Source organism: Hemiscyllium ocellatum, chromosome 48, assembly GCF_020745735.1.
Source record: "Hemiscyllium ocellatum isolate sHemOce1 chromosome 48, sHemOce1.pat.X.cur, whole genome shotgun sequence".
Lineage (NCBI taxonomy): Eukaryota > Metazoa > Chordata > Chondrichthyes > Orectolobiformes > Hemiscylliidae > Hemiscyllium > Hemiscyllium ocellatum.
This window is the reverse complement of record NC_083448.1, coordinates 12,217,882-12,235,542: the sequence shown is the minus strand read 5'-3', so window position 1 is coordinate 12,235,542 and position 17,661 is coordinate 12,217,882. Positions and strand designations below refer to the sequence as shown.

Genomic DNA, 17,661 nt, shown 5'->3' with positions numbered 1-17,661 from the left:
TCAAGGTCAAACCAATTGGTCTATAGTTTCCCAATTTTTTTGCCTGTCTCCTTTTTTGAATAAGGATGTTTAAGTAGCCTGTTTCCAATCCACTAGTACCTTTCCAGAATCCAGGAATTTTGGAAAATCATAACTAATGCATCCACCAACTCTGCTATCATCTCCTTTAATATGCCAGGGTACAGGCTAGTTTACTTAATACCTTCTCCCTAGTTATAGTAATTTCACCACGTTCCTCTGTAGTCACTGCAGCTTTTGGGAAGAAACTGTTATTTTCCAACTGCGAAAACCGAGACAAAATATTGGCTTTGTGCCTGTGCCATTTCTGAGTTACCCATTCTGACTTCCCTACTTTTATCCTCTAAAGAGCCAACATTTACTTCTACTATTCTCTCCCTTTTTACATACTTATAGAAGCTTCCAAATCAGTGCATATGTTTCTTCTAGTTTCATTCTGTCATCCACCTTAGCCCTTTTGGCTTTGTTTTTAGCAACCCTTTGCTGATATTTAAAGTTCTCCCAATCCTCCAGAGTGCTCCTAACTTTTGCAGTATGATGTATTTTCTACCGATACATTTTCTTTCGCTTCCTTGTTAAGCCATGGATACTTTTTCACCTTTTATCTTTCAGCCACCCTTTACTTGGCACTTTTAAGATTTAAAATGTGAGGGACATGATTTTTGTGAAGACGTAACTAGGTATCTGCATGGAAGGTGATAGATATTGAAGGATAACTGGCCCTGCTTCCTGTCTGTTTCTGACTTGAGATGTATTCACAGTGGTTTGCTACTAACCCAGTGAAAAACCTACTCCACATCCGGGAACAATGAGCACAAAAATGTTGGTTGCCAGAGGAACCTAAGGCACAAATGAAACAAGGTTAGGGACAAGAAAATTGCACACTCAACTGAAATAAAAATGGAACAATATATCAAGTGAAATAAACTGAAAATCAAACCAAACTTCTTACAGAGATTATACTTATCCCCAGAAGTACCATTCCAACCAGGGCACACAGCCACCTGCAGATATACAGAGAGAAAGCATTTTTTAAAAGGTATACACAGATGCAAATTGTTGTGGGAGCGTATTCCTATCACTGAAGCCTTGTTGTTCCATATTTCTTTGAAGTAACAGTGTGATTGTTTTCACTTGAATAAGGCCCTGAAATGAAGTTTGTACCTTCACCTTTTCAATCATTGCAGCTGCACTGAATTGAAATAATTGTGGAATTGTGCTTGAAGGATCTTATTTATCTGTTGCCTTTATCTCAGCTTGCATCAAGATCCATTCATCATTTATCCTTGTGTGTGCCGATTTTTTTGGTTTTTGCTCTTCCTCACCATACATTTCATTTTAAAATTTTCCTGCCCATGTACAGAACATTGAACAGTACAGCACAGTACAGGCCCTTTGGCCCTTAACATTGTGCTGACCTTTTATCCTACTCTAAGATCAAACTAATCTACATACCCTTCATTTTACTGTCGTCCATGTGCCTATTCAAAGAGTCACTTCAATGTCCCTAATGTATCTGACTCTATCACCACCACTGGAAGTGTATTCCACACACTCACAACTCTCTTTGTAAAGAACTGACCTCTGACACCTCCCTGAAACCTTCCTCCAATCACCTTAAAATTATGTCCCCTTGTGATAGCCATTTCTGTTCTGGGGAAAAGTCTCTGTATCATCTTGTATACCTCGATCAAGTCACCTCTTATCCTTCTTTGCTCCAATGAGAAAAACCTTAGCTTCCTCAATCTTTCTTCATAAAACAAGCTCTCCAGTTGAGGCAGCATCCTGGTAAATCTCCTCTGCATCTTCTCTAAAGCTTCCATATTGTTTATATAATGAGGGACCAGAACTGAACACAATATTCCATGTGCGGTCTAACCAGGGCTGTACAGAACTGTTGTATAATCTTGCGGCTCTTAAACTCAATCCCCCTGCTAACGAAAGCCAACACACCATATACCTTCTTAACAACCCTATCAACTTAGGTGGCAACTTTGAGAGATCTATGGATGTAGATCCCAACATCCCTCTGTTCCTCCACACTGCCAAGAATCCTCCCTTAAACCCTGTATTCTAGATTCAAATTTGACCTTCCAAAATTAATGGCTTCAGTCTTTTCCAGGTTGAACTCCATCTGCCACTTCTCAGCCCAGTTCTGCATCCTGTCAATGTTCCATTCCAGCCGACAACAACCCTCCTCACTATCTCCAACTCCACCAACTTTCATGTCATTGACAAACTTACTAACCCTAACTCTAATTAAGGACTCCATGACTTATCGAATCAGAATTAGAATTAGGTTTATTGTCACATCTGTCACATGTGAGAGCAGTGACAAGTTCACAAAGTCACTGCTTGCAGCACCATCTTCAGTTCAAATATACCAAGCTACACATTCTTAGGAATAAGTTAGAAGAACAAAGCAATAAAAAGTTCAGATTTACAGTCCTGCCAGGTAGAGAAGATGGAACAGACGACTCTGTGTTGGTCTCCAGTCCATGTCAGGCCTCGCTTCCTGTCCAAGCCAGGACCTCCCCTCCAGTTTGTGTTGAGCCTTGCCTCCAGTCTGTCAAGGCTGGGAGTCCATGTTGGCTTCACCCAAGGACAGCAGTCTGCTTTGGATTCAGCTCTAGGCCAGGAGTCCACGCTGGCTTTAATTTGAGCCTCATGAGGCTGGGAGTCCGTGGTGACTTCACCTCAAAGCCAGGAGTCCGTGCTGAGTCTATGAGTCCATGCAGCTTCACCCCAGCCATCGGTAAGAAGAGAGAGAAAAAAAACAAAAAGGCAGAAAAAAAGAAAGGAAATGGACAGAGTGGATGAGCTCTGTCTCAGGAATCCTATGAAGACACCAACTTAGATCGGTGCTTTATACTTCTTATCTGACTAACTTCTTTCATCTTTAATGCATTCCAAGATCTCTATGACTCTACCTCTGTGCTCCTTCAGTCCTGTGTATCCAGCTTAAATTGCTCCAGTGTTGGTAGTTGTCCCTCCAGCTGCTCAGATACTAAAGTCTGTTCCTCTCCTACTTTTAACTCTCTGTTCTCCTTTCATACATTTTTTAAAAGCCACTACTTGGAGGGCTTTATCCTAATATCTCCTTTTTTGGATTGTAACCAAATTTTATCAGGTAACCTTTTCTGAGAAATGTATCAGAATGTTCCACAGTTTTAATATTTAAACTTGCAGGTTGTTAGAAATGCTACATCCAGTTTGGAATCCATGCTCCAATCAAGAAAGGTCTTGCTCCTGATGCAACCCGAAGCTGGAGTTCTGGCATGGTAAAACTTTGGGTTCTGACAGTGTAGAAAGTCATTCAGGAATGAAAATACACCTATAAGTGAGAAGTTACTATTCCTTGTTTTTTCTTATGAAGTTTTTCAATTTTCCTTAATCTGAGTACAGTTAAACCCAAATTACTTGATTTGCCAGGACACTGATTTTGCATGGTTTAGATGAAGTCCATCCCAATAGAACTGTTCCTGTTTCCCCTGTATTTGTGTCAGTATCCCAATCTTTGAGCCACACATTCATTTCTCTGATTTAGTTTACCTTTGTTTTATCCAATGCCAATTTGCTTATGGTTGGGGAGTAATCTGAAGATTATTGTCTTTCTGGGCATGCTTTTTAACTTCACCCCAAGCTGCTTATACTCTTTCAGCAGAAGTTCCTTCCCAATCCTACGTGTGTGGTTGCTATTGTGTTCGACCACAACAATTGGATCCTTCTGTTCTTACTCTAAATTCTCAAGAGATGTATTTAACACCGGCAACATACCCTACGGGACTTAAACTTCATTCTGCTGAGAATGGTGTCACACCTTTCTCTGCACTGACCATATTTCTCTGTACTCCCTCTCAGATCTTGCTGCCTCTCTTGTCTTGTACAAAATCAGAACAGAATTACCAAGTACTCTGTTGAAGCTGTGCTCTGTTGAGTAACTGCTATCTGTTTAATAGCTTTAACTTTACACTTTGCTCATGGATCTTCAGAGAAAGATACACTAAAACACCAGATCTCTTTCCTTCACCTGTCTTTAATTCTGTTCCCTCTGTGGTAAAATACTCAGCATTTGATCTACCCAATGAGAAACACCGCACGTCCAGAAGTTAAACATCATTTGTTAAACACAATTCCATTTATCCAATAAGATCTGCTTTCTGTGCTCAAGCTCCTCCATAGTTCCAACTCCCACATACATTTTGGGGTCATTCACAACTCGTGGTTTATTCTCCAAGATTATTGATAAACTTGGTAAACAGTAAAGTTAGTTAATGAGAAACAACATTGGCGAGCAGTCTTCAAGCAGATCCAAATCTATTGGCTGCCATTTTCAACCTATAGGTATTCAGCCAGGTCTCAATCTACTGGAGTGATTTGCCATTAATTGCACATGGTTCTGCCTGTCAATGAGCACTTTGAGAGGTTCTACTGAAGTTGCTTTACACGGGGTATCTGTTTCAAACATGTTCCTTCAGCTTTTGGTCACAATTCCTAATTTCTTTCTGAGCTCTGCACCCACTCTCCATGTTAATTACATTTAAGATGTTGAATACTACATGTTATTATTGCCACACTTCCATTTATTGCCCAGATCGAACAGTGGAGGGCTTTTCTGGATCATGTCAGTGGACACTTGAGCAATGTCTACCGTGGTGTGTGACTGAAGGCAGATCAGTCAGTTGGTAAACCTTCTTCCCTAATTAGAAAACCAGTTGGATTTCTACAACAGCCTCACTTTTACTGAAGTCACATTTTCATTTACAGATTTTGAATTTGAATAATACCATGATATTTGAACTCTCTTTTCTGGATAATGAGACCTAGCCTCTGAAGTATCAGCAATGTAACATAAACAATGCACTCCAGTCCCTTCATTTTATACAGCTTCACAGTTCTCTCCCCTTCCTGGACCATCTCAGATACCTCCCTCCTCTTCCTGGACCTCTCCATCACCGTCTCCGGCAACCAACTGATCACGGACATCTACTACAAGCCCACTGACTCCCACAACTACCTAGACTACACCTCCTCCACCCTTCCTCCTGTAAAAACGCCATCCCTTATTCCCAATTCCTCCGCCTCCGCCATATCAGTTCGCAGGATGACCAGTTCCACCTTACAAAATCCCAGATGGCCTCTTTCTTCCAAGATCGCAATTCCTTTCCCATGTGGTTGACGATGCCCTTCAATGCATCTCCTCCACTTCCCGCACTGATGCCCTTGAACCCCAACCCTTCCAACACAACAAGGACAGAACCCCTGGTCCTCACTTTCTATCCCAACAACCTCCGCATACATTACATCATCCTCTGCCACTTCCGTCACCTCCAAACAGACCCCGCTACCAGAGATATATTTTTCTCCCCACCCCTATCAGCGTTCTGGAGAAACCATTCCCTCTACGATTCCCTCATCAGGTCCACACACCCCCGCCAGCCCACACCCCACTCCTGGCACCTTCTCCTGCCATCGCAGGAATTGCAAAACCTGCGCCCACACCAGTCCCCTCACCTCCATCCAAGGCCCCAAAGGATCTTTCCACATTCGACAGAAATATACCTGTACCTTTATCAATGTCATCTACTGTATCCGTTGCATCCGATGTGGTCTCCTCTACATTGGCGGGACAGGACCTTTTCTTGCGGATTGTTGCAGAGAACATCTCTGGGACACCCGCACCACCAACCCCACCACCCCGTTGATGAATGCTTGAACTCTCTCTCCCACTCCGTCAAGGACAAACAGGTCCTGGACCTCCTCCACCGCCAAATCGTTACCATCTGTTGTCTGGAGGAAGAGCACCTCATATTCCGCCTTGGGACCCTGCAACCACTTGGCATGAATGTGGATTTCAACAATTTCCTCATTTCCCCTCCCCCGACATTATCCCAGTCCCAAGCCTCCAACTCAGCACCACCTTCCTGACCTGTCAATCACCTTTCCCATCTATCCATTGCACCCGCCCTGCCCAACCTACCACCTTCTCCTTCACTTTCATCTACTTATTGCTTTCTCAACCCCACCCCCTCCCATTTATCTCCCAGCCCCCCCAGGCCCACAAGCCTCATGACTGATGAAGGGCTTATGCCCGAAACGTCGATTCTCCTGCTCCTCTGATGCTGCCTGACCTGCCATGCTTTTCCAGCACTACACTCTCGACAGTGATAAGATCTGTAAGAAGGGGTTTCTTCAAATGAAATAATGTGAGTTATGCAGTTGCTATACTAATCTGACCATTGCATTTATGTTGTGCATAGTTCACCATAAACTTATCAGAATTCTTCAGTGGCAGAACACAGTCTGGGTGATGGAATGGAATCAAAGTGCAGATAACAGAACACTTGAACTAATCAGGATGCTCTGATTTTTTTCAGATGCCAGATTTTTAATTGCACCATTGCTCGCAGTCTTCTGTTGTGCAGGATGAGAATTTCTGCTGTAGCAGTCAAATCTGTAACATTCGTTCAGATACAGCAATGATTCATTGTCATTGATGAATAACAATGCAGTAGTAGATCAAACTCACTCAAACCAGGTTAGTCCCAACAGCTGACCCAATGTAAATTCACTTTTCTGTAAACAGTGTTGTAAACTGTAATTAGCAGGAACATGTGACAATATTTGAAGAAGCTCTGCACTCAAATTTTCAGCTCAGCATGTTTAACCAAAAAGGCTGCGAGGTTCATTCCCAGACTTTGCCAGATGGCAGGAATGAGGGATTTGATGATAGATACAATGGAATTCTGGATCCCTAGTTCTGTGCAGGGGAAAACAAATAAGCCTGGGTTCCTATGTTGGCTTGCTGACCAGTGATTGCCTATTGGGAAGTGCATCTGAGTCCAGGATGGAATTAGCTGTGATGTTACCACTCACTTTCAGGCAATTTGGTCAGCACTGGAGTGTGATTCAGCATGAGTCATCACCTTCAGAACAAAATATGTGGGGAGGGCTTCAGAGGAGAGCTTTTGATTTTGGAGCAAAATCCAGGGGTACAGATCAGAATGAGAAGGAAAGAACTTGAATTTCTGCCCTGCATTTGCCCGTCTCAGAATATCCCAAACTCATAGAGATGGAGCTGTGCAGCATGGAAACAGACCCTTCAGTCCAACCCATCCATGCCAACCAGATATCCCAACCTCATCTAGACCCCTTGCCAGCACCCGGCCCATATTCCTCCAAGCCCTTTCTATTCATGTACCCATCCAGATGCCTCTTAAATGTTGCAATTGTACTCACCTCCACCACTTCCTCTGGCAGCTCATTCCATACACTCACCACCCTCTGTGTGAAAAGGTTGCCCCTTAGGTCTCTTTTATATCTTTTCCCTCTCACCCTAAACCTATGCCCTCCCCGACCCCAGGGAAAAGACTTTGCCTATTTATCCTATCCATGCCCCTCATGATTTTATAAACCTCTGTGAGATCACCCCTCAGCCTCCGATAACTAAATCAATATTTCTGAAGTGTTCCTGTTAGAGATAGTCTACAGTGTGAAAGTCATCTCAAAGGATGTTATTGTTTCTGAAATATCAGGATATGAAGAACATCTCTGGAGCACTTGATATATCCAGCCCAAATTGCTCCTACCTGCCCATTTTGTTAGCGAGAACACCAAAGAGATTTGTGCCCATCAAGTAGCTGATTGTGGATGGCAAGAAAGCCAAACCTGCCAGAAGAGAACATCCAGGTCAGGAAAAAGGCAAACAAGGTGACCCTGCCTCAGCCTTTCACATCCACACAGACAATGGTTTCAACTTGATATTTGTGTCAACATACCCAAATGCAGTTTCGGAGAACACATGGTCTTCATCATCCAGATTGGGAGCGCCTGGTCCAGCATTGCGATGGCCATGTTTGAGAAGCACAGGCTTCCTTGAAATAAATAATAGGCCCAACTTTCATTCAATACATGCATTTGCCCGAAGGAGTTATGAGCAGGAGAAGGCAGTTTGGTCCTTGAGCCTGTTACACCAGTGAATAAGATATTGTTGTAACCCTCACTTCCATACTCCCACCTACCTCTGACGACATTTCATTCTCTTGCTAACCAAAAGTTCATCTATGTCTGCCTTAAAAATATTCAAACAGTCTGCTTTCCCTGCCTTTTGGGGAAGAGAATTCCAAAGATTCATAACCCTCTGTGAGAAGAAATATTTAAAATGTGCATTTGACAACTCAATGTTGGAAATCTGAGCAAATGAAAAATTCACCCTCACCACTTCAGATGAGAAAGAAACCAAATAAGCTCCGTTCGTTAAGATTTTTCTTTATCTATGCACTTAAAATTAAGTGCAAGTAATTAAATCCTTCTATATCTCACCACTGTGCTTAGATACATTTTATGTGCACACAACTAATAGCAGCCAAAGGAGAAATGAATTTCTAAGAAAAGGACTGTGTTTAGAACATTGGAGAAGGTTCAACAGTTGAACATTAAATGTATCAGGTGACCATTCTCTTGCTTCTGTTCTCGATGTTTCAAAGACATTTAGCGTGTCAAGGGATTGGAGACAGAGCAGTAGTGTGGCATTGAGAGAGAAGATCAGCCATGATCATACTGGATAGTGAAACAGGCTCCCTGGAACAAAGAGCCTCCTCTTGCACATTTTGGCTCCGTTTATCCCAGTATTCTAGTTTGGTGCCTCAGAACGACAAATTGCCAACCACTCTTCAACTCAATCATTTGAAATCAAAAATGATGTTCTCTTGTAAAGTGTTCTTCTAATAAAAAATTATTCTCAGGAGTCACTGGCAAGGCTTAGAAAGGAGCCAGGGACCTCCTTCTTCTTGAACCACTGTGAGCTGTTGGATCAGACCCAGTTGGGCCCTTTAAGAGGGGAGTTTAAAATCAGTTGCATTGGTGTGGGACCACCAATACAGTCATGTATGAAACCAGGTTGGATAAGGATGGAAGATTTCCTTCTCTCATGGCTATCTGTGAACCAGGAGACTTTTTCCAACAATCTGACAGCTTGAGTTTAAAGGAGATGCTGGTGTGTTGGTAATATCCTTGAACTGGGAATGAAGAAACCCAGGCTAATATTCTGAGGTCTTGAATTCAAGTACACCAGTGGCAGTGATGAATTCAACAGAAATATGGAATTTGAAGAAAAAAAGCAAGGCGAGTGGCAATCATGTGACCACACTGATTTGTTGGAAAAAACATGCTGGTTCATTATTGTCCTTCAGGGAAGGAAATGAACCATCCTGCCTCCCTCAGCCCACATTTTACTCCAGATCCACACCAATGTGGTTATCTGTTCAGGTGTTGTCTCCAATTTGGGATCAGCAGGAGATGCTGGCCTGACCAGCAATGTCCAAATCATGTGAGTGAAGAATAAAGTGAAAATGATGGCAATTTGGATGAGCACTTCCCTGAATTGTAAGGCTGTAGCTCTGGATTACGAGTTCACTCGCACAACCATGACACAGTCATAATTTTCACTTTGTGGATTCTAATTCTATTACAATCACTGAAACTTTCCGACAGAACAAATTTCTGGAGACACATGCTTTGAGGCAGACATATGTGAAAGAATTCTCTTCTTATCCAATTTCTAGATTAACATCCATAATTTATTCGCTCACGAAGAAATCTGCAGAGTGTCTCAGAAGCCAGGTTTTCTGAAAACCATCCTAAATCAAAAGTCGCGCAAATATTTCTGAAAACTCAATCCTTCCTGGGATAATGTGTAAACAATGGATCTGCTTACCGGCAGCAATCAGTATGTAGGGATCTCTCAACAATGTTAACAGAGACGACCCTTTCTGACTCTGTAATCAGAACAATAGAAATAGCAATGGGTCAAGCTATCATCCAATCCAAAGCCAGCTTGAATTCTGACAGAGGAGACCAAATGCTACTGTTGTAAATAGTTCATATTGAAGTACACATTCTCTTGTAATATTCAGGGCTGGAAACAAATTCTGAGAATGAACAGATGGATTGCTCATTTAAATAATTATTATATATTTCAGATAAATTGTAAATTCCTGATAGAATGCCAAAATAATGTTCAATGACCTCCTCAATCATGTTTCAACTCTATTACTCATTCTGTTCTGCAACTTCAGATGGAAGGAGTGAGATCAGTCAGCCTTGTTATAGATATTTAATATCATTTTCTGAATTGAAAGGTATAACATTTGAGATTGATATTGTCTCCCTGTCATTCTGTTGTTTTAGGGTGCTGGATGAATGCAGCTTATTGTTGTGAGGGATTCCATGGTATCAAAAGAGTGCTGAAGGACGAAAGAAAAACTGGTCACTCACCTCTGCAATAGCTTTCGTGGGAGAAAGGATGAAGAGCTGGAGAGCTGGGTGAATAGAAAAAGGAATTCAGCATTCAATAATTTAAGCAAAGTAGCAGCTATGAAAAATTAGCAGTAAAGAAAATTGTGAGCTAAATCTGGTTCATTCAGGGATTTAGGGACATCAATTGCCTTTCAAAGTAAAATCTCTTCATGTGCTGTTCTATTCTGTCTTTTTTCAAGCATGCAAATGTTTAGAGACAGAGGAGATTGTCACTCGAAGATCACTCGAGGTGATGTTTTGAAAGCCCATTCAGTGTTGGAGAAGCAGAGTTAGATTCAGCAATTCCAATTTAAAACTCTTACCCCCTCCACTGTTACCTAACAAGGAGGCAGGGATGTGACTTGCACTCGAACCTGTCTTTTGCTGCCCATCTTGATCAATTGTGGGCAAAAGACGGACTCTGCTCTGAGGCCATCTTAATTTCCTGGCTGGAGTGGAGCCTCACAGTTACTGACCTCAGTGACAATCCACTCACCAATTGGTCACATTGTTTCTCAGTAACAAGTTGTACACAAAGAAAAACTAATTTAAAAGGACTGCTTTAGTAGAGCAGGTTTGTTCTGTGCCAGTCAAATAGTAACTTCGCAGAATCCTTGCTGCCACAGGAGCAGCTTTAACTCAGGTTGGCAACATCCCACAGTTTGAAGTATCAGCTGTTTCAGAAAACAAACTGGCTATGACTAAGATCATCTCCCACTGTCTCCAGAAGGGTTGATGACACTAATGTGGGTAAAAACACATCCCCAACAGTACCCTTCCACCGACACTCTCATTTTCTTGGCCAAACTGGTCCTCAACTCTTAACAATTTTTCTTTCGAATCCTCCCACTTCCTCCAGACCAAAGGGGTAGCCATGGGCACACGTATGGGCCCCAGTTATGCCTGTCTCTTTGTTGGCTACGTAGAACAGTTGATCTTCCGTAATTACACCGGCACCTTTTCCTCCGCTACATTGATAACTGCATTGGCGCCACCTCGTGCTCCCGCGAGGAGTTTGAGCAATTCATCAACTTCATCAACACATTCCACCCTGACCTTAAATTTACCTGGACCATCTCTGACACCTCCCTCCCCTTCCTGGACCTCTCCATCTCCATTAATGACGACTGACTTGATACCAACATTTTTTACAAACCCACCGACTCCCACAGCTACCTGGATTACACCTCTTCCCACCCTACCTCTTGCAAAAATGCCATCTCGTATTCCCAATTCCTCTGCCTCCGGTGTATCTGCTCCCAGGAGGACCAGTTCCACCACAGAACACACCAGGTGGCCTCCTTCCTTAAAAACCGCAATTTCCCTTCCCACGTAGTTAAAGATGCCCTCCAATGCATCTCGTCCACATCCTGCACCTCCGCCCTCAGACCCTACCCCTCCAACTGTAACAAGGAAAGAACGCCTCTGGTGCTCACCTTCACCCTACCAACCTTCTCATAAGCCAAATCATCCGTCAACATTTCTGGCACCTCCAAAAAGACCCCACCAGGCATATATTTCCCTCCCCACCCCTTTCCACCTTCCGCAAAGACCGTTCCCTCTGTGACTACCTGGTCAGGTCCACGCCCCCCTACAACCCACCCTCCCATCCTGCCACCTTCCCCTGCCACCACAGGAATTGCAAAACCTGTGCCCATACCTCCTCCCTCACCTCCATCCAAGGCCCAAAAGGAGCCTTCCGCATCCATCAAAATTTTACTACACATCCACTAATATCATTTATTGTATCCGTTGCTCCCGATGCGGTCTCCTCTACATTGGAGAGACTGGACGCCTCCTAGCAGAGCGCTTTAGGGAACATCTCCGGAACACCCGCACCAATCAACCACACTGCCCTGTGGCCCAACATTTCAACTCCCCTTCCCACTCTGCCGAGGACATGGAGGTCCTGGGCCTCCTTCACCGCCGCTCCCTCACCACCAGATGCCTGGAGGAAGAACGCCTCATCTTCCGCCTCGGAACACTTCAACCCCAGGGCATCAATGTGGACTTCAACAGTTTCCTCATTTCCCCTTCCCCCACCTCACCCTAGTTCCAGCCTTCCAGCTCAGCACTGTCCCCATGACTTGTCCTACCTGCCTATCTTCTTTTCCACCTATCCACTCCACCCTCTCCTCCCTGACCTATCACCTTCATCCCCTCCCCCACTCACCCATTGTACTCTATGCTACTTTCTCCCCACCCCCACCCTCCTCTAGCTTATCTCTCCACGCTTCAGGCTCTCTGCCTTTATTCCTGATGAAGGGCTTTTGCCCGAAACGTCGATTTTTCTGCTCATCGATGCTGCCTGAAATGCTGTGCTCTTCCAGCACCACTAATCCAGACACTAATGTGGGTGGCTACCAGGTTAGGCCAAATGTACCTTCTGCCTCATAATTTAACAAAACAAATAATTCACATGAAATGTAGAACATTCTGTCTTTTTTTCAATAAATCAGCAGTGTTTCACAATTTAAAATTGTACCAACCTCCATCGATTAAAGCCAAGCCTGCCAAAACCAGAAAAGGAGATGACTTTCCCACATATTCATACATCACACTTCCGAAAGGTGCTCCAACTGCAAGCAATGAAACATTGGAATGAATCCAAATGAACCTTACCAAGAACCAGCTGCAAACACAAGTGAATGGGTGGCACGGTGGCATAGTGGTTAGCACTGCTGCGTTACAGTGCCAGGGACCCAGGTTCAATTTCTAACTGTGTGGAGTTTGCACATTCTCCCTGCGTCTGCGTGAGTTTCCTCCGGGTGCTCTGGTTTCCTCCCACAGTCCAGAGATGTGCTGGTCAGGTGAATTGGCTATGCTAAATTGTCCATAGTGTTAAGTGCATTAGTCAGGGGAATGGGTCAGGGTGGGTTACTGTTCGGAGGGTCGGTGTGGACTTGTTGGGCCAAAGGGTTTGTATCCATACTGCAGGGAATCTAATCAATGGCCAAAAGGTTGTTAATTTTATTCTATTCAGTCCTGGGTATTGCCCTGTCCCTGCTGCTGATAATTAAAGCTTCAGAGGTGAATGAAAACATTTCAAGATTCTGACCTCTTGACTTGTCTTCCCAGGATCTGTTCTGCACTTCCTTGAACAAACTTGCTGAGGTCAAGATTTAAACATAGGGAACGAAGGTATGGCTTTTGACTGAGTACCCTTCATTGGGAATGAGACAGAATGGAAGTAGATCTGAGGATGTTTGTTGCTTTTTTTTGATTTGATTTATTATTGTCATGTGTAATGAGGTAAAGTGAAAAGAGTTGTCTTACATGCCTGACAGTACAAATGTAACAGTACATAGTTTCATCTATGTGCAATGTACACATTACTTACCAAGCACTCCCACAGCTATTCCTCCCAGTGCTATGCCCATGGTTCTGCCTCTTTCATTGTCATCTGTATAATAACTGGCTAACATTGCCAAACCTACAGAGAAAGAAACCATTAGTCCAACAATCACTAAGTCATAAAGAAAAAACTCAAGCAACATCCAGTACTTCTCACAAAACTGGAACTCATCCTTAGTCTGTCAGCCCATTTTAATGTTATGATGTGGAGGTGCCAGTGTTGGACTGGGGTGGACAACATCAGAAATCACCCAACACTAGGTTATAGTCCAACAGGTTTATTTGAAATCACAAGCTTTCAGAGTGCTGCTTTTTCATCAGGTAGAGTCCAGCTGACAAAGGAGCAGCTCTCCAAAAGCTTGTGATTTTAAATAAACCTGTTGAATTATAACCTGGTGTCATGTGACTTCTGACTTTATTGTTGTGTAGAATTTCAGTGAACTTGTCACCATTGCACTGTCATTTTTGAAAGCTTCTGAATATTCTGAACTGAATATTCAGAATATTCTGAACCAGGAGACCAATATTTTAATGCTGAATGGTCCGAACTATTTGGCTTCTCTTCATTATTTCACCCAGGTTATTATTAGTTTCTGAAATCTCATACAGTTAATTGTTGCTGAAGCAGGCAGATGAAAAAGATATGTCCAGGAAATAAAACCTACCCTCCTCCATTTGATTAGATCAGATTCCCTACAGTGTGGAAACAGGCCCTTCGGCCCAACAAGTCCACACCAACCCTCCAAAGAGTTCCCCACCCAGATCCATTCCCCTATCCTACATTTACGCCTGACTAATGCGCCTGACATAATGGGCAATTTAGCATGGCTAATTCATCTGACATGCACATCTTTGGATTGTGAGAGGAAATCAGAGCACCCAGAGGAAACCCACACAGACCACAGGGAGAATGTGCAAACTCCACACAAGACAGTTTCCTGAGGCGCGAATCAAACCTGTGTCCCTGGTGCTGCGAGGCAGTAGTGCTAAACACTGAGTCAATGTGCCACCATATTCTGTTGATTCCCTCCCATCATCTTAACAATGCATTTATCCAGATTCCCCTAAAATAGTGGTTTCATTCTTCTTATTAATACTTTGCTCATTCAGCATTTCCCAAAGAATGATGATTCTCTCAGAATCAACGTTGCACCTTTGCACTCACAGTCGTGATTTTTAACAAGTAACTACTGTCAAATCTGCAATGATCCACAAATCTGAAAGTTTGGCCAAATCCATGATTGTCAGATTGCTTCAGTCTTGGGTAGTTTCACTGGTGCTCGTGTTGTGTTGGTTTCTCACATAGAGAATTCTGCTCTTGAAAACTTGGATGAATGGAATGGCATAATGTTCTGATATTGGAAGGAGGCAAAGTTTTAATTTTGTCTTTTTCATTTTCTCTGTGTGTGATTTGCTTAATGCCGTGTCCTCTAACTTGTTTTCAACTCTGCCTTTCCTGTGATTTACAATGACTCTGCTCTCAACCATGGTAGACAATTTCTGAGATTTGTTCAGTGATCAACTATTTCCTTTCTTTGACTGATGATCTCGTTCTGCTTTCATCAATTTCTTACACGACCTGCTTATAATCTGTGGTCATCTTAGAATGCAGCGGTGTTTGCTCATAAAAGAATTGTTTGAAACTTGAAGGACATCGATAACACAATTGAAAATGCTGGAGAAACTCAGCAGGATGAGCAACATTTGTGGAGTGAAAAACAGTTAACATTTTGAGTCCAATGTAACTCTTTTTCAGCACAGAATCAGAGAACAGATCAGGAAGGAGGTCATTTGGTCCTCTGGACCTACAGCAGCTCTCCGAGTGACCAATTCATAAAGGACCATTCTCCCATCCTTCCCCTGCAGCCTTGCATATTTATCCTTCACAGATAACCGTTTGATTGTCTTTTGATGCCTCCATCATACCTTCAAGCATTCCAGGTCTCACTACTAAAAACAAAGTCCTGTGAATGCTGGAAATCTGAAATACAAGCAGAAAATGCTGGAGACATTGAGCAGGTTTGGCAGCACCTGTGGAGGAAGAAACAGTTCATGTTTGAGTCCAACACGACTCTTCATCAGAACTCAGTTCAGATCCAAACCTGCTGAGTTTCTCCTGCATTTTCTGTTTTTATCCAGATCAAGTTATTTGCAGTGTGACAATGTTTTTCCCCATGTCGTTTTCCCTTTTCTTTAATCAATAACTTCAAATATTTTCCCTTTCTTTGATTCTTTCATGAGAAAGAACAGTTTGTCCCCATTACTCTGTTCAGATGCTCATGATTTGAATGTCTTAATTAAAAGTCTTCTCAGCTTCCTTTCACTTTAATCCAACTCACATTCTTGGAAATATGGAAACACATTTGTTATCTGCTGGCAATCTTTCAGTCACTTCTTTCTCAATTTTTCTTTCACTCGTAACTTTATTTCTATGACTATGCCTTAAGTTCCTTTAAATTTTCCCCTTGTGTTTTTTTCTTTCCCCATATACGGCATCCAACAAGCTATTATCCTGCCTGTCATGATGGAAGTGGGATTCAATAATGGTTTGTTCAAGGCAATGGAAGAAAGTTGCCTGGCTATAAGGAAAGCATGGCACTAATTGGATCATCCTTTCAAATGGTCATTGCAGACACAGTGGGATTTTTGAAATATGCAGGCAAACGTGTTATGTGACCATTGAGAAAACTCACCTGAGTATCTCATCTTATCTGTCTCTTGATATTGGTGACTGGAGTCACCACAAACTGCTGATTAATAGAGGCCTCCCGGGTTCTGTCATCCACCATTTGTGATCCACTCCTTTGGGATCCAGTGGCAAGGAAATGAATAATTTCTTTCCTTTTACTTGAGGATTGTGGGTAGAGAGGGGTTGCAGCAAGAGCAATAGTTTGACTTTCAGAGGCCACCTTATTGCCATCTGTGCCTGCAAATGGCCCCACATTGGACAATTGAAGCCCTAAGCCCCAACAGCGCAGATATGTCACCATTGTTTCCCAGCTGGGAAATTAATCACTTTTCTAACCAGCCAGGAAGGCTGGTGATGAGGGAGGAAAAGAGTTGAGGCCCTGAAGTGGCACTGACTGACAGTTGGAGCACTGCAATTGCTGGTGAGTTGAGAAAGTTCCCAATGGAACTTCTTGCCCAGAACATAATTGTTGAGGTGGTGAGAAGGCAATGAATTTCCCTCCAGAGCCAACTCACCCCATTAGTTCACTTCTTGCTGCAGGGAGGGGAAAATTCTGTCCCAGAAGCTAGGAGCCAACTTCAATGCTGCAATTAAATTATCGCTACATTGTGTTGAAATTTAGACTCATAATACAGTTTGCTACTCAAATGTCCCCCAGACCTCAAAAAGCATTGCATCCCTGATTATTTTCCCCTTTCCATCTTTCAAAACCTTTAAGACTCCAGTTCAGTATCATTCAATTACTGGTCTCTGAAGTCCTGCAGTTCTCTTCTGCATGTTACCTTGCCTTTCACCGGGGATTTCTCAATACCCATCAGAAATACCTGCTACTGAAGAACACGACGAGCCAATTCCTTGTAGTGCTCGAGCAACAAATAACCAGACGTAGGTGTTCGAGAAAGCGTACACTGTCAACAAGAGGAGAGGAAAGTTAAATAGTGTCAGTGGGAAGACCAAGAATTTGATTGGGCATTCCAGAGTGAAACTGCCAACTTCCATAGCAGGGAAGGATACAGTTCCTTAATTCAGTGAGAAGAACCTCATAGTTTGGAAATAAAATAAATGCTGCATTATTTTGATTTCCATAACTTTCTATCCTCCTCTCTTCTTTTAGTCCATTGAATTATTGATTAATTTGGAGCACTGATGGACAGCTGCTGAGTTGGAACAGTTAATCCTGAACACACTCAATTTCTCCATTCACGTCATTTATTAGCCAGTTTGCAACATTCAAATTCATCTCAAAATCTTACAAATTCTTACAGAAGTTGCACAAAATGAATGAAACCCGATGAACCACACAT

The 17,661-nt window shown here is 42.8% G+C and overlaps 1 protein-coding gene across 1 annotated transcript in view; it reads right to left on the bottom strand.

The window, feature by feature from the left end:
• LOC132836907 (chromaffin granule amine transporter-like) overlaps positions 1–17,661 on the bottom strand; it is a 35,701-nt gene that overhangs the window by 8,117 nt on the left and 9,923 nt on the right. Inside the window, exons 6-14 of the mRNA XM_060856474.1 lie at positions 17,182–17,265; positions 13,655–13,747; positions 12,804–12,893; positions 10,294–10,337; positions 9,734–9,794; positions 7,797–7,892; positions 7,608–7,686; positions 971–1,022; positions 795–858 (exon numbers count right to left, since the gene is read on the bottom strand). Of these exons, the coding sequence (XP_060712457.1) occupies positions 795–858; positions 971–1,022; positions 7,608–7,686; positions 7,797–7,892; positions 9,734–9,794; positions 10,294–10,337; positions 12,804–12,893; positions 13,655–13,747; positions 17,182–17,265 (663 nt within the window). The remainder of the gene's footprint in view (positions 1–794; positions 859–970; positions 1,023–7,607; positions 7,687–7,796; positions 7,893–9,733; positions 9,795–10,293; positions 10,338–12,803; positions 12,894–13,654; positions 13,748–17,181; positions 17,266–17,661) is intronic.